This window comes from Nerophis ophidion, linkage group LG07, assembly GCF_033978795.1.
Source record: "Nerophis ophidion isolate RoL-2023_Sa linkage group LG07, RoL_Noph_v1.0, whole genome shotgun sequence".
NCBI classification, from domain to species: Eukaryota; Metazoa; Chordata; class Actinopteri; order Syngnathiformes; family Syngnathidae; genus Nerophis; species Nerophis ophidion.
In genome coordinates this window covers 19,675,170-19,698,889 of record NC_084617.1, presented here as the reverse complement: position 1 = coordinate 19,698,889, position 23,720 = coordinate 19,675,170, and the positions used below count along the sequence as shown (strand labels likewise).

The 23,720-nt window shown below is 38.8% G+C and overlaps 1 protein-coding gene and 1 non-coding gene across 9 annotated transcripts in view; one reads left to right on the top strand and one right to left on the bottom strand.

The window, feature by feature from the left end:
• Positions 1-288: 288 nt before the first annotated feature.
• kcnh6a (potassium voltage-gated channel, subfamily H (eag-related), member 6a) overlaps positions 289-23,720 on the bottom strand; it is a 79,159-nt gene continuing 55,727 nt past the window's right edge. For 2 of the 8 annotated variants that reach the window (XM_061905529.1, XM_061905537.1), the window contains 9 exons: positions 22,845-23,270; positions 17,853-18,270; positions 15,104-15,625; positions 10,080-10,273; positions 7,686-7,785; positions 7,331-7,615; positions 7,067-7,262; positions 2,891-3,110; positions 289-2,815 (listed from right to left, as the gene is read on the bottom strand). In XM_061905529.1, the coding sequence (XP_061761513.1) occupies positions 2,546-2,815; positions 2,891-3,110; positions 7,067-7,262; positions 7,331-7,615; positions 7,686-7,785; positions 10,080-10,273; positions 15,104-15,625; positions 17,853-18,270; positions 22,845-23,270 (2,631 nt within the window). In that variant the 3' untranslated portion in view covers positions 289-2,545. The remainder of the gene's footprint in view (positions 2,816-2,890; positions 3,111-7,066; positions 7,263-7,330; positions 7,616-7,685; positions 7,786-10,079; positions 10,274-15,103; positions 15,626-17,852; positions 18,271-22,844; positions 23,271-23,720) is intronic. The other 6 variants (XM_061905530.1, XM_061905533.1, XM_061905535.1 and 3 more) reach the window with 6 other exon arrangements.
• On the top strand, positions 6,941-7,012 carry trnac-gca (transfer RNA cysteine (anticodon GCA)). The gene has a single exon. It is a non-coding gene; the product is annotated as a tRNA-Cys (tRNA).

Below are 23,720 nucleotides of genomic sequence, written 5' to 3'. Positions count from 1 at the left end.
CTTAAATAGCTGCTTTTTCACCTTGAACTATGATTTCAAAACAAGTTATCCATCAATTTGTATGTACAAAAATCGAATAATCAAATGCAAAGGCAATTGCGTAGTAATATGTTATAAAAATAATACAAGGCAATTGAGTAATAATAATAAATTCTTTCACTGTTATAAGCGGCCCTCTGAAGGCAGCCATAACTGTATTGTGGCCCTCAAACAAAATGAATTCGACAGCCTTCTTCTATCCTGACTGATGTTTTTATGGTTATTATTAGCAAAATAAAGTCAGTCTAGTTGAAGTCTATGTCTTTAATCTAAAAAAAAACAAAACAAAAAAAAAACAGAAGGAGTTTTTGTGCTTGACATGGGATTACAAATGTATTTAAAAAGTTATTAGAAAGGACACAGCATCTTTCTTTCTATCGATGGACAGACTTGACCATCACCGCCACGCGTTGTTCCACAGCGTCGACAGTCTGTGAGTCAAAATAAGTTTTGTCAAACATCACTTCATGAAAACAGAACACATAAGAGCCAGAAAAGGGCCACCATGGAAATATGAGCCAAACGTGAAGTGGAGAAAGAGGTCAGAAAGATGAGATAAAATTGATGAATCTCTTCCAGTGTTCCACCAAAACAGCAAACTCACACTTTTCACACTCCTTTCTTACACTTTTTAGGCTACAAGTGACTTTTCTCTACAAAGATTACATTTTTCTATGCTTGACGTTTAAATGTGCAAAAAATGTGTCTTTTCTGTCATCTCTCACATCCGCCAAGCATTTCTCCCTTAGAATAATCTTTTCTTGAAAATAATGTCTTCTTTAAAATAATCTCTTTTGGTGCAACATGCGGTCAGAGGAGGAACAATAGCGCACAGTGGCCAGGCGGGGTCACTGCTGCGTCGCTTAGTCAAAACAGGGACAGTGGCGCAGAACGGCCACAGAGGGCGCTGCTGAGTCCTTAAGAGGGAAGTTGGGGAAAAAGGCCAAACAGCATTGAAAAGGAAAATAGGAAAATATTATGGATCAAGTTAGAAGAAAAACATTGACTTGAATATTGTGTCCTGTAAATGTATTTATTTGTTTATCTTGCAATATATCAACATATTCAGGTAAAGTTAATCTTTTCACCTACAATTACTTATTTTGCATTAAAAACAACTTCCATCCATCCATTTTCTACCGCTTGTCCCTTGTCTTGCAATATCTCAACTTCCTGGAAATGCCTTTTTTTTTCTTGTAAAATTATGACTGTTCTGGTAGTTTCTTTCAAAACTTGCAATCTATTTCCCCAAAACTTTTTCTTGACAACTTTATTTGGTAATATTTCAACTTTGTGCCTAAAATGATGACCTTTATCCTTAAAATATTTATACATTTTTCATGTTAAAATATTTGTTTTGCTTACATTTATGTAATATTACAATGTTATTCAGGAAAATGTAATCTTTGTAATCCTTTCTAACCTACAATTACCTTTTTTTTGCATACAAATGTATTATACAACTTGCAATATCTCAATTACTGGGGACGTTTTTTTTTTTGTAAAATTATGTTTGGTTTTGTACTTTCTTGCAAATGCATTTAAATATTTCTTAAAACTTTTTTTCATGACAAAATTATTTCGGGATATAACATTTTTTTTTGCCAAAAATGATGACCTTTACCCTCAAAATATATATATTTTTTTACCTTTTTCATATGAATATATTTTTTTCTGCTAATATTTATGTTGTACTGCTGGATATGTGTTTCTAAAAAAAAAAATCTGTTTTTTTTAAACTCTCTTTCAAAATTTGCAACCTATTTTTAATGTTTTTTTTTTGACGATTTCATTCCATATACCGTATTTCCTTGAATTGCCGCAGGGCATATAGTATGCGCTTGCCTGGAATTACTGCCGGGTCAAATTCGCCTCCCAAAATAATTCGCGCATGCTTAGTATTACCGCCTGGTCAAACTTGTGACGTCACAAGTAACACTTCCCCTGTCATAATTTTCAAAATGGAGGAGGCTGATTTCAATACCGGTAATTTGAAATCGCATAAAGGGAAGAAGATTAAGAGCTATTCAGTAGTATTTAAGGTCTAAGCATACATCACACTCAATTTTTTACTGCATGCCTTTGGTAAGTTCCGGAGTGAGAAGAGGTTTTAAAATAATTAGCGCATGCTTATTTTTACCGCATGCCTTTGGTAAGCGCAGGAGTGAGAAGAGGTTTTAAATTAATTAGCGCCCCTGCGGCAATTCAAAGAAATATGGTATTACAACTTTTTTGCCTAAAATGATGACCTTTATCCTCAAATCATTTTTACCTTTTTCACGCAAACAAATTATTTCCTGCCAAAATGTATCTTGTAATATTTGAAATTTATCCTGGTAATTACGACTTATTTTGAAAAAATATTTCGTGACTTTCTTCGTTTACAAATATATATTTTTGTGTTTTCACTGCTGCCTGGATGCTCCTTGACAGGAAGATGAGGAGGAGAATGAGGAGGAAGAGTGAGGAACAAGTCCAACAGTCCAGACCTCCTGCTGGTGGTGTTCTAGCTGCCGGGCAGGACAGGGTCCGAGACGTGCCTCTGGATCTCCTGCACCTGCGAGGAGGTCTCCAGGTGCTCGGGCAGGGAGGGGAAGCGCTGGCTGCCACACAGCAGTGGTGTAGGCTCCAGCCGAGGAGGTGTGAGGTCCACTGAAGGCAGACGTGGAGGCTCCGCCTCGGGGGACATTGACATGGTGTCGTCAGAGGCCACCGTAACGTGGATCCCGCTGGACAGCGAGTCCTTGGACTTGTGCTTGAAGTCCGACACTGGACTCTGAGAGGAAAGAAAGAAAGGAACTTTGACATGCAGGAAGTTTGACGAAGAATCATGTGATGTTCAAAAATTGACCTCTATCAGCGAGGCGGTGCTGTCCATCTGGACCGGCGGCATCGCAGGAACGGCGTGGATGGCCTGAGGGCCGCCGCCGTACAAGGTGGTAGGGTGAGGTGGATGAGGAGGTGGATGAGGGCCAGGTGACAAGGCGCTGTAGGCGGGGGGCACGGGCGCCATCTGCCTTTGGAGCAGCTGCAGGATGACGGTGATGTCTGCTGTCATTCTGCTCTCCAGCCTGCAGCACACAATCACATGAAGGACCGGAAATTTATGCTCTACCAGTCATGTGACACTATTACTTTACCACTCACTTCATACTTTAATACTCTACCACAGTGGTTCTCAAATAGGGGTACGCGTACCCCTGAGGGTATTTGAAGGTATGCCAAGGGGTACGAGAGATTTTTCAAAAATATTCTAAAAATAGCAACAATTCAAAAATCCTTTATTATCAGAAGTATTTGTTGTTGAACCCCAAGATGCAGAGAAGGAGGCAGGCATTGAGCAAGAAAACATGATTTAATTAAAACTACACAAGAACAAACAAAAAGCACGCACGTGGGCGGAATAACAAACTAAGAGAGCTAGCACTGGGAGCTAGAAAAAAAAAAGGAACTTTAGCATGGAAGCCAGAGGATAACAAACAGAAAAACTGGAAATAGCTAATGGCCAACAAAAACAGCTTACCGCTACGACGACCAGGACAAGATGTAGCACGACAGGTAAGAGCTGAAATGATGCCAGACACGACAGGTAGCAAAGACACAAGAGTGACATGAGGCAACGACAATACAAATGACAACACAATGATCCGGCAACTGACACAAGACAAAGGAGGTACAAATAGGAGCAGGCTGATTGGCAACAGGTGTGGCCAGGTGCCAATCAGCCGCAGCTGAGGAGGAACACAGCACTCAGAGAACAAGACAGGAAGCTGACAAAATAAGAGCAGTAGACAGGAACTAAATAGATAGATAGATACTAAACACAGAGGAAACAGACAAATGCAGAGGAAAACACTAAAACATAGACAAACTGTCAGGGGAAAGCATGACATTTATAAATATATTTATGGAATAATAATTCAACAAAATATGAATGTAAGTTCATAAACCGTGAAAAGAAATGCCACAATGCAATATTCAGTGTTGACAGCTAGATTGTTTGTGGACATGTTCCATAAATATTGATGATAAAGAATTCTTGTTTTGTGAAAAAATGTTTAGAATTAAGTTCACGAATCCAGATGGATCTCTATTACAATCCCCAAAGAGGGCACTTTAAGTTGATGATTACTTCTATGTGTAGAAATCTTTATTTATAATTGAATCACTTGTTTATTTTTTAACAAGTTTTGAGTTATTTTTCTATCTTCTTTTCTAAATAGTTTAAGAAAGATCACTACAAATGAGCAATATTTTGCACTGTTATACAATTGAATAAATCAGAAACTGATGACATAGTGCTGTATTTTACTTCTTTATCTCCAAAAATGCTTTGCACTGAATAGGGGGTACTTGAATCAAAACAGATGTTCCCAGGGGGCACATCACTGAAAAAAGGTTGAGAACCGCTGATGTTGCTGATTGTTGTACAAAGAGAGACATTTTGTGCCTGCAGCTGGTTTTCTGTTGGCTCTTGGCATATCGTAAAGATAAAATGAATGAATTATAAATGCATAATATTATTAGACATTACACTAATTTGTTATACCACAAAGCTCAGATGTATCGATTAACGTATAATGACGGACATTGGATCCCCTTCATCATCTTCAAAAAACGTATACATTCATGTGGAAAAAGTTTGGACAACCCTGATATAGCTACAGTAGGTATAACATAAATTATCTTTGATTGGTATTTCTGCAAGAGGTTTGTTGAAACAAGAGCAGAGCAAGTGTGTTCCTGTCCTGTAGAGCAATGGTCCCTAACCCTTTTTTGCACCACGGACTGGTTTAATGTAGGTATTATTTTCAGGGACCGGCTTTCTACTTGTGCCAGATAAATACAGCAAAAATAAGTGCACGAAAAATACAACTCACTGTAACGCTAAATTAGTGGGAGCCCTGGGCTTATTTCTTTGCAATGAGATCCGCAGCAGGTTAACATCAACCTGCTGGGCACTGCAGATGGAAATCAGCTTTTGGCTACAATCTGTCACATTTGTATTTGATATGTTTTTTAATGTGTATTGCATCATGCCACAAAGTTACAATACATATATAACAAATGGCAACTTCCTATGAGGAGTTTTATTGTACATCTATAAACAAGCTTATTGGTGTGTCTAACTCTAGGGGCACAGGCGAAAGTTAAGTCAGAGAAAATGCAGTCGTTAATAAATTATTTCATGTTTCTCTGCGGCCTGGTAGCCAATGCGTCACGGACCAGTACAGGTCTCCGGACCAGTGGTTGAGGACCACTGCTATAGAGGATATTTGACAAGTGTTAACATAGTACTTCTAGTAGTTAATTGATCTCATGATATTATTGTATATTAATTTATTCATGCCTACAATTGGGGATGCAAGATATGTTGGAACGTGGCGTTGATAGTTATTAGGGCTGCGAATCTTTGGGTGTCCCACGATTCGATTCAATATCGATTCTTGGGGTCGCGATTCGATTATATACCGATTTTTTTCGATTCGACGTGATTCTCGATTCAAAAACGATATTTTTCCGATTCAAAACGGTTTTGTATTCATTCAATACATAGGATTTCAGCAGGATCTACTCCAGTCTGCTGACATGCTAGCAGAGTAGTAGATTTAAAAAAAAAAAAGCTTTTATAATTGTAAAGGACAATGTTTTATCAACTGATTGCAATAATGTAAATTTGTTCTAACTATTAAACGAACCAAAAATACGACTTATTTTATCTTTGTGAAAACATTGGACACAGTGTGTTGTCAAGCTTATGAGATGTGATGCAAGTGTAAGCCACTGTGACACTATTGTTCTTTTTTATTTTATTTTATAAATGTCTAATGATAATGTCAATGAGGGATTTTTAATCACTGCTATGCTGAAATTATAACTAATATTGATACTGTTGTTGATAATATTCATTTTTGTTTCACTACTTTTGGTTTGTTCTGTGTCGTGTTTGTGTCTCCTCTCAATTGCTCTGTTTATTGCAGTTCTGAGTGTTGCTGGGTCAGGTTTGGTTTTGGAATTGGATTGCATTGTTATGGTATTGTAGTGTATTGTTTTGTTGGATTGATAAAAAACAAAAAAAACACAATCGATTTAAAAAAAAAAGGGAATCGGTTCTGAATCGCACAACGTGAGAATCGCGATTCATATTCGAATCGATTTTTTCCCACACCCCTAATAGTTATACACAACATAATGCTAACAGTGTATTTTTTTTTTTTTTACAATAAATGAACAGCTCTAAAGTATTTAGGGTGAAATGTTGGAAATATAAATATGAACTGTATAATTAAAATGGTGAATGGGTTATACTTGTACAGCGCTTTTCTACCTTCAAAGTACTCAAAGCGCTTTGACACTATTTCCACATTCACACTGATGGCGGGAGCTGCCATGCAAGGCCTTAACTACGACCCAGGAGCAAGGGTGACGTGTCTTGCTCAAGGACACAACGGACGTGACGAGGTTGGTAGAAGGTGGGGGTAGAACCAGTAACCCTCAGGTTGCTGGCACGGCCACTCTCCCAACTGCGCCACGTCAGCTTCAAGCTACAAATTGCAGAGTATTAAATGTAAAATGTTCTCTTCTGTCATTTATAGAAATAGAACAGCAAAAAGAAGTAACATAAAATAGAAGACATATTGAAATGAAAGTTTCCAAGCAGCACAAAATTATAGCCTGTAAATGGAACACTTTTCACAAAAGTCCACTAGATGTCACTGTCGCGTAAACCGATAAGAACTATTTTCAGTGACGATCACGATTGACGTCACATGTTTTTACTTTCTTTTCGTATGTTTTGATCTCGTATACATGTATATACATATATATTTGTAAACATGTACCCTTTCACTACCTTGTACTGCTCGGATAAATCTGAATAGGACAGAAGCTCAGAACATAAGGGGGTATAGCTCAGTGGTAGAGCATTTGACTGCAGATCAAGAGGTCCCCGGTTCAAATCCGGGTGCCCCCTCATTTTGAATAAAAATATGTGTTCTTTCAAATATTGACATTTAAACAATCTCACCTATTTAACTGCGATTGTAGAAGCTCCAGTCGGGATTGCAGCTCACTTGGCCGATCCTCAGCACAAGGAGGAGGATGGAAAGTGTTCCTGGCTGACGATGAGCGCCTTTGGGTCTCTGAGAACTGACTGGCTCTGCGGTCTGGCCAGTATCCGTAGAGTCCTGACATACTGACAGGGACTGCTGCTGTGGAAGTGACTGACATGAGGGTTTTTATAGACGGGTTATCTGATCATAGAATGGACAGATGGTGGCTGACTGCTCACCTGAGTACGGCGGACCTCCAAGGTCTACGGGCTTGCCCATGCCTGCTGAGGGTCTGCTGTGAGGCAGGAGGTTGATAACCGCCGGGGGGTACTCTCTGGCATCTCCAGAGGTGTACACCTCCCCTTTGCTGCGTCTCACCCGTTTCATGTCCTCGTCGCTGGACTCGGAAGAGAAACTGTCGCTGCTGCACCGCTCGTCCCAGCGCGGTCCCGCCATGGAGCCTCGGTGATGGTTGGCCATGGGACACGCCTGGTCCGGGTAGGGGTCCTCTCGGTCCATGCCATCTGCAGCGGGAATTAGGAGATGAGATGTTAGCAGGAGAGATCATTCAAGAAATGTGGGGTTATCCCTCACCGGGTCTGTTGCGACGTCGCGGGGAGCCTCGGCGGTGCCTCGTCGTCCTGCAGCCATAGTCAGAGTCCTTGCTCGGGGTTGACTGGTTTACTCGATCTGCCTGATACATAACAGCTTCAGTGATTCAAAAAACACACAACCTTGGCTCAAACATATGAAACGCTGGTTAGCATTGTTTCGTCAGGCCAAAAAGGGTCGAGTTTAATGTGTTGGTGAGGATTCAGAGCAGGGGTCTTCAGCGTTTTCCAGCCCTAAGACCACCAACCTGATGGATAATAGAGAGGAGAGCTCCTACTTCAGGTGTGGCCTGCAGCTTGGGTTTTGTTAACCAGGATCATTTTGACACAGTAAAAAAATGTTTTAAAAAAACAATAAAACAAAGCAAAGCGCAAAAAAATGTTATGTAATGAGAAAGCTGAAATGTTGCAACTGATAACCAAAATGAATATACTTTATAACATACAGCACACATAAATGTATACATAAAAACGTTAGTTTTTAATATTTTTTTAGAAAAGTAAAAAAACACCAAAATGGCCCCTGCATATTGTCTTTTTTCAGTATACAAACCATAGTTGCACAGTATGTCTTACTTATATATCCTGTTTAATTTGGGTTTTAAATTAAGCTCGTCCTAAAGGTACCTCCTTATTGTGCAATACTAATTTATGTAAATAATACAGTATAACGCCACTAATCACTACGAAAGCACTAATCGCTGGCTGTCTTCAACGCTAACACGAAAATAATACTAACTTTATTTGTTCATGTTCCTATTTCAAAGCTGCGAGATAAAGTAAGTAGGGTGGCCATGTCACTGCCAGTCCTAAACTTGACTACAGTGTGTTAGATCAATGTTAATGTGAAGTAAAACACATTTTAATTTGTGAAAAAAATATTGGGGGGATACACTAAATATACTTTAAAAAGTGTAATCTACCAAACATTTCACGACCCTTCTGCAGTCTGTTGATTAAAAAAAAAATATACAAATAAATGTTGGAAAAAATACATTTAGCCAGAAAGGGCTTTTAAATTTTTTTTTTAGCCTTTTGCAGACCACATTAATGATGTGGTAGATGGTAGACCACATAAAATTATGTGGTGTGCCACATTAAAATGATGGGACAAGCCGAATTAAAATTAAGTGGCGGGTCGGGTCACAAAAAAAATTACGTTGAGTGCCACATTAAGTGATGTGCAGGCCAATTTCAAATTAAGTGGCGGGCCACGATAAAATAATATGGCGGACTACATAAGATAAAATAAAATGACGTGTAGGGCCACATTAGAATTATGCAGCGCGGCACATTCGAATTATGTGGTGGGCCACTTTAAAATAATGTTCAGGCCAGTTGAAAATAATGTAGCGTGCCACATTTAAAATTATGGGACGGGCCAATGAGTATTAAGTGGCAGTCTACAATAAAATCAAGTGGGGCTTCACAATAAAATGATGTAGCGTGCCAACATAAAAGGGCATGAAGGGCTAACTAAAACAATGTGGCGTGCCACATTAAAATTATGGGACGGGCTGATTTAAACTTAAGAGAACACTAAAATGATGTGGTGTGCCAAATTAAAATTAGTAGGCGGGCCACAATAAAATGAAGTGACAGACCACATTAAATGGTGTGGCATGCCATGTTAAAGTAATGGGACAGGTCACTTTGAAATTAAGTGGCGGGCCACAATAACATGATATGGCGGACTAAATAAAATTATGTGGTGGGCCACAATGAAATGACCTGGACGGCCACCTTAGAATTATGTGGTGTGTAGTGCCACATTAAAATTATGGGACGAGCTACATTAATAATAAGTGGTTGTCCACAATAAAATTATGTGGCGTGCCACATTAAATTAAGTAGGCGGGCCAAAATAAAATGAAGTGATGGACGACATTAAATGGCGTGGCATGCCATGTTAAAGTAATGGGACAGGTCACTTTAAAATTAAGTGGCGGGCCACAATAACATGATATGGCGGATTACATAAAATTATGTGGTGGGCCACGATAAAATGACCTGGAAGGCCACCTTGGAATTATGTAGTGTGCCACATTGGAATAATACAATAATAATAAGTGGTCATCCATGATAAAATTATGTGGCGGGCCACATTAAAATAATACGGTGAGCACATTAAATTATATGGCAGGTCAGATTTGGCCCCCGAGCCTTGAATTTCACTCCTGTGCCCTCGGAGTTGAAGAACTCTGATTTAGAGCGTCGGCCGGGACTACTTCCTGGGTCCCAGCATGCTTTGTGGCACTCTTACTAATAGTCACGTGCATTGTTACATAAGCTGCCAACACATCTATAATAGCTGAGGCCTAAAGTGTGTATTTACATAAATATTATTTAGCATCTGCTGCCCTCTAGTGGCACTCACATCTGTCAGGTTAAAGGTAACCTCCAGGTTGTTCCAAAAGGTTTCAGCAAAGTCAGGATACATATCCAGAACCTCCAGCAGGTCGTCCTTGAAGATCTTGTGAAGATCGCAGTAGGTCAGGGCCCGCACGTCAGCGCTGGATTTCCCGGGCCTCCCGTACAGGCTGAGGGACTCGCCGAAGATGTCGTTCTTTCCTGGAGAACGTGGAAGAGCAGGCAGAAATGGTAGTGGAAGTACTTTAGTGGTGGGATGAAAAAAAAGCAGCATGGTGACCCTCAGCTTCGATGAATGGAAGAGCTAAAAGAGAAAGCAGCCTATTGGTGATCGATGCTGCTGTGGAATGAAAGTGGCACCGTGCCCAAACACCTCTGGGGGCGGCAACAGTCCTGTGGGACTTGATGTGAAGGTCTTTGTGGCAATGCGGGAAACACACAGCTGTCGGACATTATTCCTTATTGCTCAACTTCCTGTTAGTCTATATCAGGGGTCACCAACGCGGGGCCCGCGGGCACCAGGTAGCCCGTAATGACCAGTTGAGTAGCCCGCTGGGGTGTTCTAAAAATAGCTCAAATAGTAGCATGTACCAGTGAGCTGCCTCTATTTTTTAAATTGTATTTATTTACAGGCAAGGTGGTCTCGCTTTGCTCGACATTTTTAATTCTAAGAGAGACAAAACTCAAATAAAATGTGAAAATCCTAGAAAATATTTTAAAGACTTGGTCTTCACCTGTTTAAATAAATTCCTTTTTTACTTTGCTTCTTACAACTTTCAGAAAGACAATTTTAGAGAAAAAATACAACCTTAAAAATTATTTTAGTATTTTTAAACATATATACCTTTTTACCTTCTTTCCTGAAAATTTAAATCAATGTTCAAGTAGTTGTTTTTTTTTATTGTAAAGAATAATAAATACATTTTAATTTAATTCTTAATTTTGGCTTCTGTTTTTTCAACAAAGAATATTTGTGAAATATTTCTTCAAAATTATATCATTAAAATAAATAAAAAATCTAGAAAATCTGTAGAATAAAATTTAAATCTTATTTCTAAGTGTTTTGAATTTCTTTTAAAATTTTTGTTCTGGAAAATCTAGAAGAAATAATGAATTGTCTTTGTTAGAAATATAGCTTGGTCCAATTTGTTATATATTCTAACAAAGTGCAGATTGGATTTTAACCTATTCATAACATGTCATCAACATTCTAAAATTAATCTTAATCAGGAAAAATTAATAATGATGTTCCATAAATTCTTTTTTTTAATTTTTTCCAAAAGATTCGAATTAGCTAGTTTTTCTCTTCATTTTTTTTGGTTGAATTTTGAATTTTAAAGAGTCGAAATTGAAGATAAACTATGTTTCAAAATTTTATTGTAATTTTTTTCGTTTTTTCTCCTCTTTTAAACCGTTCAATTAAGTGGTTTTTTTTCACCATTTATTCTCTCCAAAAAAAAATCCGTAAAAGGAAAACAAATAATGACAGACAGAAATACCAATATTTTAAAATATATATAGATGTATTTATTAAAGGTAAATTGGGCAAACTGGCTATTTCTGGCAATTTATTCAAGTGTGTATCAAACTGGTAGCCCTTTGCATTAATCAGTACCCAAGAACTAGCTCTTGGTTTAAAAAATGTTGGTGACCCCTGCTCTATATCTTCATTTTTACAGTTTTATTATCTAGAGAATTACCTGCCAGCAGATTGAAATTACATTTTCATGCTTTGTTTAAAAAATCATTATGAAGAGTTACTTTTTTAGAAGTCTATTACAAATATTTTAAAAATATTTATCATATCCTATGCTTTGTTTTATATGCATACAAAAATACAATAAATTCATACAATGCAAGTATTTCAAAATAGGGAGTTTCCCTGCAATGAGGTGGCGACTTGTCCAAGGTGTACCCCGCCTTTCCGCCCGAATGCAGCTGAGATAGGCTCCAGTGACCCCCCATGACCCCGAACGGGACAAGTGGTGGTAAATGGATGGATGGATGGAAAATAGGGAGTTACTTTTCTTGTTTTTTAAGTCTATTAGCTAATTTTAAAAACATCATTACACATATTTTATAGTTATCTTTTTAATTAGAAAAAAACACAATCAATAGTTCATATGATAACATTTAAACAGCATTTAAAAAAGTGAGCTACCTTAGTTTTTTTAGAATACTTAATTAAAACACTCATTTATTCACAAGATTTTTAGATATTTTTTTTATATAAATGAAAATAGGGAATACACCTAAAATAGTTATTTCCACGTTTGTTTTATTTTTCAAATACATATTTCTGTTGAATAACTTAGCTTTAACACGCTATTATCATAAACACCATGTGACTATATTTTAAGGTATTTGCTAATTATTTGCTAAAATTACACTCCCGTCACTTTCAATTTTGTTATCCAAATGTGTGATCTTCGGCTTGGAAACCTCAAAAATTTAAAATAATGTTATGACACACACACACACACACACACACACACACACACACACACACACACACACACACGCACACACACACACACACACACACACACACACACACACACACACACGCACACACACAGACACACACAGACACACACACGTAGGGCTGTCAAACGATTAAAATACATAGTTGCATTTTGTTCATGGTTAACTCAAAATTAATCGCGATAATCGCATATAGTATATAGAATTTTTCATCTTTGGTAAGTGTACCATAGACAGATCATTTTCAAGTTTTAACACCATGACTGTACAATTATTGAGCTTTTCATGTTTCCCTTTTTTAAACAGTTCAACACAAAAAGGACAAACACAATCAAATGACAATAAAAAAATAATGCCTGCTGTGTGTTGGTGTCTTGCCAGATTTTTTATTTTGTAGGAATACAGAATTTCTTTTCCTGCTCCAGGAGCACTTGCATTCAGAGGAGGAGCTACACTTCCATGTTTACATACCAGCTTCACGCAATAATAACACAAAATGTGGATTGTTATGATCATGCCTCGATTGTCAAAGATGTTTAATAACATCCATCCATCTATTTTTCTACCGCTTGTCCCTTGTGAAGTCAAAAAGGGCTGGAACCTATTCCAGCTGTATTCTGTGATATTTCTACCTGAATAAATGGTTCTGATATTCAATGTTTATTTATATAGCCCTAAATCACCAGTGTCTCAAAGGGCTGCACAAACCACAACGACATCCTCGGTAGAGCCAACATAAGGGCAAGGAAAACTCACCCCAGTGGGACGTCGGTGACAGTGACAATGATGACTATGAGAAACCTTGGAGAGGACCCCCCCAAACCCCACCCCCCACCCCCAGGGCACCGAAAGCAATGGATGTCGAGCGGGTCTAACATGATGCAAGTAATTGGTCTTCATATTGCTGCATGACAATGTTTGAACCTTCTCTACTAATTATAAACTGTATATAACTAGTAAAAAACAGTATTTTGATGAATATTAAATAAATATTTGTGTTGAATGACTCAGCATTAACATACTCCTAGCACAAATAACTATCATTCATGTATTTGGTAATCATCCATCCAGCCATCCATTTATCAATCAATCAATCAATGTTTACTTATATAGCCCTAAATCCCTAGTGTCTCAAAGGGCTGCATACTAACGCTCGTCCCTTTTGGTGTGGCGGGGGGTGCTGTACCCTATCTCAGCCGCATTAGGGCGGAAAGCGGGGAACACCCTGGACAAGTCGCCACCTCATCGCAGTATTTGCTAATCATTTGCTAATAATTTGTTATGTTCATTCTTGTAACTCAAATGATCTTCAGCTCACAAACCTCAAAGATTAATTAAAGTTGCATTAGACGTAAGATGTCTAGCATTAAACGATTACAGTTGGTACAAAATGCGGCTGCTAGACTTTTCCTGTGCACTTAAGATGTGACTTTAAGGTTTTACTACTTACCTATAAAATACTACACGGTCTAACTCCATCCAATCTTGCCGATTGTATTGTACCGTATGTCCCGGCAAGAAATCTGCGTTCAAAAGACTCCGGCTTATTAGTGATTCTTAAAGCCCCAAAAAAGTCTGCGGGCTATAGAGCGTTTTCCGTTCGGGCTCCAGTACTCTGGAATGCCCTCCCGGTAACAGTTCGAGATGCTACCTCAGTAGAAGCATTTAAGTCTCACCTTAAAACTCATTTGTATACTCTAGCCTTTAAATAGACCTCCTTTTTAGACCAGTTGATCTGCCGCTTCTTTTCTTTTTCTCCTCTGTCCCCCCCTCCCTTGTGGAGGGGGTCTGGTGCGATGACCATGGATGAAGTACTGGCTGTCTAGAGTCGAGACCCAGGATGAACCGCTCGCCTGGGTATCGGTTGGGGACATCTCTACGCTGCTGATCCGCCTCCGCTTGGGATAGTTTTCTGTGGACGGGACTCTCGCTGCAGTCTTGGATCCACTTTGAACTGAACTCTCACGGCTGTGTTGGAGCCACTGTGGATTGAACTTTCACAGTATCATGTTAGACTCGCTCGACATCCATTGCTTTCGGTCCCCTAGAGGGGGGTGGGGGGGATTGCCCACATTTGAGGGGGTTGCCCACATTTGAGGTCCTCTCCAAGGTTTCTCATAGTCATCATTGTCACTGGCGTCCCACTGGGTGTGAGTTTTCCTTGCCCTTATGTGGGTTCTTCCGAGGATGTCGTAGTCGTAGTGGTTTGTACAGTCCTTTGAGACATTTGTGATTTAGGGTTATATAAATGAACATTGATTGATTGATTGATTGATTGATGAGATGGAGCAATAGACGTTTTGAGTAGTTTGACAACAGTATTTTCTGTACTTTACAGTTAATAATAAAATGAAGTTTATTTTGAGAGAGTTACACTACGCAAATAGCACTGATGCTATGTGGAAGAAGGGTCAGAATTTGGAATGCACCAAAAAAATTTGATGGATATCCAATATAGATTGTGTGTTTATATGTGCCTTGGCGGAGGTATTCCATATTCTAAGTCCTATAAAAGCTAGCAGGACTGATGAAAAATGAAGAACTCACCCAGTATGGCTACCACAATGTCGTCCCGCAGGATTTCAATGGATCCTCTGGAGATGAAGTAGAGGGCGGTGAGAATGTCCCCGCTGTGGACCAGGGTGTCGCCAGGTGGGGCGTGTGTGGTCTTGAAGCGCACGGCTAAAGCGCGCAGGCATCCTTTGTTGGCGCCCCGGAAGGCTTTGCATTGCTGCAGGAGGCTGCGGTTCAAGTGGAGGCAAATGTCGGCCTGCAGACACTCGGGGAAACCTTTCAACACCTGAATGCAAACACAGGAGATTGTAACAGTGAGGGAGTGTCCGCCATTCAGTCGGACGTCCTCACTCACAGCGTTCATGTCGATGCCGTTGGTGTAAGACCAGGCGTGTTGGAAGTACTCCTCCAACCTCTGCCTCAGGCCTCCTGGAATCTGGTGGAAGCGGATGAACTCTTTGACCCGCAGCATCTGGGTGTGGTAGCGGGCCGTACCCGAGTAGAGTCTCTGGATGATGGCCGACACGTTGCCGAAGATGCTGGCGTACATCAGAGCTGCGCGGGGCAGAGAGGCGTTAGTGTTTGCAATGTTTCTCTCAGCACTGGAATCTACTTGTGGCGGTGGGCTAGATGGCGGAGTTCGAATAATTGGCACTTTTTTTTTATGTCACAAACAAGACGAGTACTTTTAGACCCGTAGAGGCCCCTAGCAGCACCCGCTGCACGTCGAGAAGAGCAGTAATTGATTTTATTGTCAGTCTCGGTCAAAATCACTTAAATATAGGTAAGAAAATGAAGAAAGTAGGTAAGTATAGGTAAAGGTATGTAAAAAAAATGTAGGTAAGCACAAGTCAAAGAAGGTAAAAAATTAGGTAAGAATAGACAAAAGAATGCAACAAGTAGGTAAGAATTACAAAAATAAGGTACAAAGGTAGGTGAACATAATAGGTGAGCATAAGTAAAAGAATGTGAAAATTGTAGATAAGCATAGGCAAAAGAATAAAAAAATGGAGGTAAACATAAAAAATATAAGGTACAAAAGTAGGTAACCATAAGAAAAAGCTGGTAAAAAAGTAGGTGAGCATAGGCAAAAGAAAGTAAAAAGTAGTTGATCATACTGTATTTCTTTGAATTGCCGCCGGGGCGCTAATTCATTTAAAACCTCTTCTCACTCCTGTTCTTACCAAAGGCATGCGTAAAAGTAAGCATGCGCTAATTATTTTAAAACCTCTTCTCACTCCGGCACTTACCAAAGGCATGCAGTAAAAAATTGAGTGTGATGTAAGCTTAGATCTTAAATCCTACTGAATAGCTCTTAATCTTCTTCCCTTTTAGGATTTCAAATTACCGGTATTGAAATCAGCCTCCTCCATTTTGAAAATGATGACAGGGGAAGTGTCACTCATGACATCACAAGTTTGACCAGGCGGTAATACTAAGCATGCGCTAATTATTTTGGGAAGCGAGTTTGACCCGGCAGTAATTCAAGGCAGGCGCATACTATATGCCCTGCGGCATTTGAAGTGAAGTGAATTATATTTTATATAGCGCTTTTCTCAAGTGACTCAAAGCGCTTTACATAGTGAAACCCAATATCCAAGTTACATTTAAACCAGTGTGGGTGTCACTGGGAGCAGGTGGGTAAAGTGTCTTGCCCAAGGACACAACGGCAGTGACTAGGATGGCACAAGCGGGAATCGAACCTGCAACCCTCAAGTTGCTGGCACGGCCACTCTACCAACCGAGCTATGCCGCCCCAAGGTAATACGGTAAGTTAAAGAACGCAAACAAAAGTAGGTTGGCAAAAGAATGCAGCAAGTAGGTAAGCATAGAAAAAAACAAGGTACATAAGTAGGTAACATAAGCAAAAGAAGGTAAACAAGTAGGATAGCATAAGCAAAAAGAAGGTAAAAAAGTAGGTAAGCATACATAAAAGAGGGTAAAAAGTAGGTGAGCGTAGGCAACAGAATGCAACAAGTAGGTAAGCACATACAAAATAGGGCACACAAGTAGGTAAACTTAAGTAAAAGAAAGTAAAAAAGTATGTTAGCATAGGCAAAATAAGGTAAAAAAGTAGGTAAGCATGAGTAAAAGAAGGTAAAAAAAGTAGGTAAGCATAGGCAAAATTGAAGTGAAGTGAATTATATTTATATAGCACTTTTTCTCTAGTGACTCAAAGCGCTTTACATAGTGAAACCCAATATCTACGTTACCAGTGTGGGTGTCACTGGGGGCAAGTGGGTACAGTATCTTGCCCAAAGACACAACGGCAGAGACTAGGATGGCGGAAGCGGGATCGAACCTGGAACCCTCAAGTTGCTGGCACGGCCACTCTACCAACCGAACTATACCGAATGCAACAAGTAGGTAAGCATAACAAAAATTTGATACTAAAGTAAGTAAGCATATGTAAAATAAGGTAAAAAAAAAAGTAAGAAAGCTCAATAAAAGAAGGAATAATAAGTTGGTAGGCATAGATAAAAGAATGTAAAAGAGTATGTAAGTAAAGTTAAAAGAAGATACAAAGCAGGTAAACATATGTAAACAAAAGGTAAAAAGTAGGTAAAGATGGTAAAATAGTCCCATTATAATGTGTTTATGGGCAAAGGCCAATTGTATTTGTGCCGGAGTGCCAAAAATAAACGAATGTAGAAAAAATATGAGTCTGTACATATTTTGATGGATGGATAAAAGTGCAGTCAGGGTAATTCACACTTGGTCAAAAAAACTTCAATATTGTAATTTGCACCTTTCTCCAGGTGAGAAAGAAATGTTGACTCACAGCCGATGAGCATGACGCAGATGGAGAAGATCTTCTCGGGGTTGGTGTTGGGCGACACGTTGCCAAAGCCGACGCTGGTGAGGCTGCTGAAGGTGAAGTAGAGCGCTGTGACGTACTTGTCCTTGTTGGACGGCCCCGACGCCACGTCGCTGTCGTTGTACTGTTTGCCGATCTGCTCGGCCAGGTTGTCCAGCCAGCCGATCTTCAAGGCGCCCATGCGGGCCGAGCTGGTGCGCTCCACGTTGCCGATGGCGTACCAGATGCACGCCAGCCAGTGAGCAATGAGGGCGAAGGTGCACATGAGGAGGAAGAGGACGGCGGCGCCGTACTCCGAGTAGCGGTCCAGCTTGCGAGCCACGCGCACCAACCTCAGCAGCCGCGCCGTTTTTAGCAGGCCGATCAGAGTGGTCGTTTGGGGCTGCGAGAGACGCCATATTGTTAATTTCATACTCTTTAGTGCATTTTTTTCCTGCAGAAATTAGTTTTTTTGCAAATTAAGACACAGAAAGTAGGTAAGCAAAGGTAAAATCAGGTAAAAAAGTAGGCAAGCATAAGTCAAAGAAGGTAAAAAAAAAGGGCAAGTATAAGTAAAAGAAGGCAAATAGTAGGCAGGCATTGGTAAAGCAAGGGTAAAAAGTAGGCAAGTATTGGAAAAAGAAGGTAAAAAGTAGGAGAGCATAGGTAAAATGTTTTTATCTTATTGTACATAAGATTAAAAAGTAGGCCAGCATATCTAAAAGAAAGTAAAAAGAATGTTGGCAAGCATAGGTTAAAAAAAGGTAAAAAAGTGGATAAGCATAAGTTGAAGAAGGTCAAAATGTAGGTAAGAATAGACAAAAGAATGCAACAAGTAGGTAAGCCTTAAACAAATAAGGTACAAAAGTAGGTAAACATAAGCATAAGTAAAAGAAGGCAAATAGTAGGTAAGCATTGGCAAACAACGTCAAGTAGGTAAGCATTGGTAAACAAAGGTAAAAAAGTATGTACGCATTGGAAAAAGACGGTAAAAAATAAGGGAAGTATGCAGTATTTAAAAGAAGGTAAAAAAAGTAGGTAAGTATAGGTAAAGAAATATACAAAGTAGGTAAACAAACAAATGAAAACAAAGTTTAAAAAAAGTATGCTATTATGGTATAAAAAGTTATTAAACATAGTTAAAAGCAGGTAGAATAGTAAATAAACAATGTAACAGAGGGTAAAAGAGTAAATAAACAGGTGAAAGAAGGTAAAAAGTTGGTACACATAAGTAAAAGAAAGTGAAAGCGTGGGTAAGTATAGGTAAAATAAGATATAAAGTATGTAAACATAGGTAAAAAGTTAATCATAGTAGGTAAAAGATGGTAAAAAGAAGTGGCTAACCATATGTAAAATAAGGTAAAGAAATAGGTATGCACAAGTGAAATAAGGCAAAAAGCTGGTACAAAATTAGGTAAACTTTGGCAAAATTAGGTAAAAATGTAGGTAAGCATAGGTAAAAGAAGGTAAAAAAAGTAGATAAGCATAAGTTAAAGAAGTTAAAAAAGTAGTTAAGCATATGTGAAAGAAGGAAAATAGTAGGTAAGCATAGGCAAACCAAGTAAAGTAGGTAAGTATTGGTAAACAAAGGTAAAAAAGTAGGTAAGCATTGGAAAAAGACGGTAAAAAATAGGTAAGTATGCAGTATTTAAAACAAGGTAAAAAAAGTATGTAAGTATAGGTAAAGGAAGATACAAAGTAGGTAAATAAATGAAAACAAAGTTTAAAAAAGTATGCTATTATGGTATAAAAAGTTATTAAACGTAGTTAAAAGCAGGTAGAATAGTAAATAAACAATGTAATAGAGGGTAAAAGAGTAAATAAACAGGTAAAAAGTTGGTACACATAAGTAAAAGAAAGTGAAAGAGTGGGTTAGTATAGGTAAAATAAGATATAAAGTATGTAAACATAGGTAAAAGTAAATCATAGTAGGTAAAAAGAAGTGGCTAACCATAAGTAAAATAAGGTAAAGAAATAGGTATGCACAAGTGAAATAAGGCAAAAAGCTGGTACAAAATTAGGTAAACTTTGGCAAAATTAGGTAAAAATGTAGGTAAGCATAGGTAAAAGAAGGTAAAACAAGTAGATAAGCATAAGTTAAAGAAGTTAAAAAAGTAGTTAAGCATATGTAAAAGAAGGAAAATAGTAGGTAAGCATAGGCAAACCAAGTAAAGTAGGTAAGTATTGGTAAACAAAGGTAAAAAAGTAGTTAAACATTGGAAAAAGAAGGTAAAAAGTAGGAAAGCATAGGTAAAATATTTTTATCTTATTGTACATAAGATTAAAAAGTAGGCAAGCATATCTAAAAGAAAGTAAAAAGAATGTTGGCAAGCATAGGTAAAAAAAAGTTAAAAAGTGGATAAGCATAAGTTAAAGAAAGTAAAAATGTAGGTAAGAATAGACAAAAGAATGCAACAAGTAAGTAAGCATTAAACAAATAAGGGACAAAAGTAGGTAAACATAAGCATTAGTAAAAGAAGGCAAATAGTAGGTAAGCATAGGCAAACAAAGTAAAGTAGGTAAGCATTGGTAAACAAAGGTAAAATAGTAGGTAAGCATTGGAAAAAGACGGTAAAAAGTAGGTAAGTATGCAGTATTTAAAAGAAGGTAAAAAGTAAGTAAGTATAGGTAAAAGAAGATACAAAGTAGGTTAATAAATGAAAACAAAGTTTAAAGAAGTAGGGTATCATGGTATAAAAAGTTATTAAACGTACTTAAAAGCAGGTAGAAGAGTAAATAAACAATGTAACAGAGGGTAAAAAAGTAAATAGACAGGCAAAAGAAGGTAAAAAGTAGGTACACATAAGTAAAAGAAAGTGAAAGAGTGGGTAAGTGTAGGTAAAATAAGATATAAAGTATGTAAACATAGGTAAAAAAGTAAATCATAGTAGGTAAAAGATGGTAAAAAGAAGTGGCTAACCATATGTAAAATAAGGTAAAGAAATAGGTATGCACAGGTGAAATAAGGCAAAAAGCTGGTACAAAACTAGGTAAACTTTGGCAGAATTAGGTAAAAATATAGGTAAGCATAGGTAAAAGAAGGTAAAAAAAAGTGGATAAGCTTAAGTTAAAGAAGGTAAAAAAGTAGGTAAGCATATGTAAAAGAAGGAAAATAGTAGGTAAGCATAAACAAACAAAGTAAAGAAGGTAAGCATTGGTAAACAAAGGAAAACAAAAAGGAAAAGGAAAAGGAAAAGGTGCAGCCCTTTGAGACACTAGTGATTTAGGCCTATATAAGTAAACATTGATTGATTGATTGATTGAAAACGAGTAGGTAAACGTAGAAAAATAAGGTAAAAAGTTGGAAAGCTCAGAGTATGTAAAAGAAGGTAAAAAGTAGGTAAGTATAGCTAAAAGAAGATACAAAGTAGGTAAATATACGTAAACAAAGTTTAAAAAAGTAGGTAAAAGATGGTATAAAAATGCATTAAACAGTTAAAGGTTGGTAGAAAAGTAAATAAACAATGTAACAGAGGGTAAAATAATAAATAAACAGCAAAAAGAAGGTAAAAAGTAGGTAAATGTAAGTAAAAGAAGGTGAAAGAGTGGGTAAGTATGGGTAAAATAAGATACAAAGTATGTAAACATATGTGAACAAAGGTAAAAAGTAAATAATCATAGGTAAAAGATGGTAAAAAAAAAAGGTTAACCATAAGTAAAATAAGGTAAAGAAGTAGGTATGCACAGGTGAAATAAGGCAAAAGGCTGGTACAAAATTAAGTAAACATTGGCTAAACTAGGTAAAAACGTAGGTAAGCCTAGGTAAAATAAGGTAAAAATGTAATCAAAAGTTGGTAAACATAGCCAAAAAATGTTCAACAAGTAGGCAAGCATTGGTAAAATAAGGTAAAAAGTATATAATAAGTAAATAAACTGCTTGGTTTTCTTTTTTTTTTTTTTCAAAATTAGTTTTTAACAAAGCTGCAAGAGGGGCAGGGAACTCAGTGTATTGTTTGGTATAATAATTCAAATGAAACTTTTTCGAAACAGGTTGCCAGTTACAAAGAATCCTTCTGGTTTAATGGAGATAAATAGAGCGTTTTCCGTTCGGGCTCCAGTACTCTGGAATGCCCTCCCGGTAACAGTTCGAGATGCTACCTCAGGAGAAGAATTTAAGTCTCACCTTAAAACTCATCTGTATACTCTAGCCTTTAAATAGACCTCCTTTTTAGACCAGTTGATCTGCCGCTTCTTTTCTTTCTCCTATGTCCCCCCCTCCCTTGTGGAGGGGGTCCGGTCCGATGACCATGGATGAAGTACTGGCTGTCCAGAGTCGAGACCCAGGATGGACCGCTCGTCGGGACCCAGGATGGACCGCTCGCCTGTATCGATTGGGGACATCTCTACACTGCTGATCCGCCTCCGCTTGAGATGGTCTCCTGTGGACGGGACTCTCGCTGCTGTCTTGGATCCGCTTTGTACTGAACTCTCGCGGCTGTGTTGGAGCCACTATGGATTGAACTTTTGCAGCATCATGTTAGACCCGCTCGACATCCATTGCTTTCGGTCCCCTAGAGGGGGGGGTTGCCCACATCTGAGGTCCTCTCCAAGGTTTCTCATAGTCAGCATTGTCACTGGCGTCCCACTGGATGTGAATTCTCCCTGTCCACTGGGTGTGAGTTTTCCTTGCCCTTTTGTGGGTTCTTCCGAGGATGTTGTAGTCGTAATGATTTGTGCAGTCCTTTGAGACATTTGTGATTTGGGGCTATATAAATAAACATTGATTGATTGATTGAAATAAATAAAGATGGCCTGAAAAGGTATTTTTAAAAATGGATTCTCCAAAAAAACAAAAACAAATATATACATTTATTTATCTTGTGTATTTATCATATTTTTTATAAATTAAATTTTGGAAAGTTTAGAATCGGGATGAATAAGAATCGCGATTGAAATGTGAATAGATTTTTGTGCAGCCGGCAGCATCTGAACACCCCTGCAGAGTTAGTAAAACATTAGTTTGACACTGGAACTGACCTCCTCAGAGCCAGAGCGGAAGATGAGCAGGTCGAAGGGGATGGCGGCCACGATGTCGATAAGGAACCATCCCTTGAAGTAATGCTGGGCGATACGGCCGGGGTGGCTGACCACCTCGTCGTTGTGGTTGACGTAGGTGGTCCGGAAGTTGATGAGGATGTCCACGATGAACATGACGTCCACCACCAGGTCTACCACGTTGAGAGGGTTGCAGGTGTAGCCGCAGGTCCTCCTGCGGTCCTCCTCCACCTCGTTGAGCAGGAAGGCGGCCGAGTAGGGCGTGAAGATGGCCGTGTAGATGACCAGCAGCAGGATGACCCAGTCCCACACCGCCTTGAAGGGGCTGTAGTGGAGGATGGTCCACCTGTGGATGCGCGGCGCCTGGAGTTTGTACTCAGGAAGCACGTCGGCGCCCAGGGACAACACCTGAGGAACCACCAAGTTGTTTTTTACACAGTATACTCATGGGCCACAACATTAGGTACACCTGCATTCAATGCAAAATTGTGATGAAAAAAATTCTCCAATGTTGATGTGTTTGATATCAGTTAATAATGTGTGTTTCTAATATTTGGGCCGCCTTTGGAGCTATGTGATGGAGTCAAAATATTACAAACAACATGTTATTCAGAGAATAGCTCTCAGACAGTGTCCGATACTTGCCAACCCTCCCGGATTTTCCGGGAGACTCCCGAAATTTAGCGCCTCTCCCAAAAACCTCTCGGGAGAAATTTTCTCCTGAAAATCTCCCGAAATTCAGGCGGAGCTGGAGGCCACGCCTCCTAGAGCTCCATGAGGACCTGAGTGACATGTCTGAGAGCGTGTCTGCCCAATGACGTTATAACTCTAGAATGATCGAGGGCGAGTTCTTGGTTT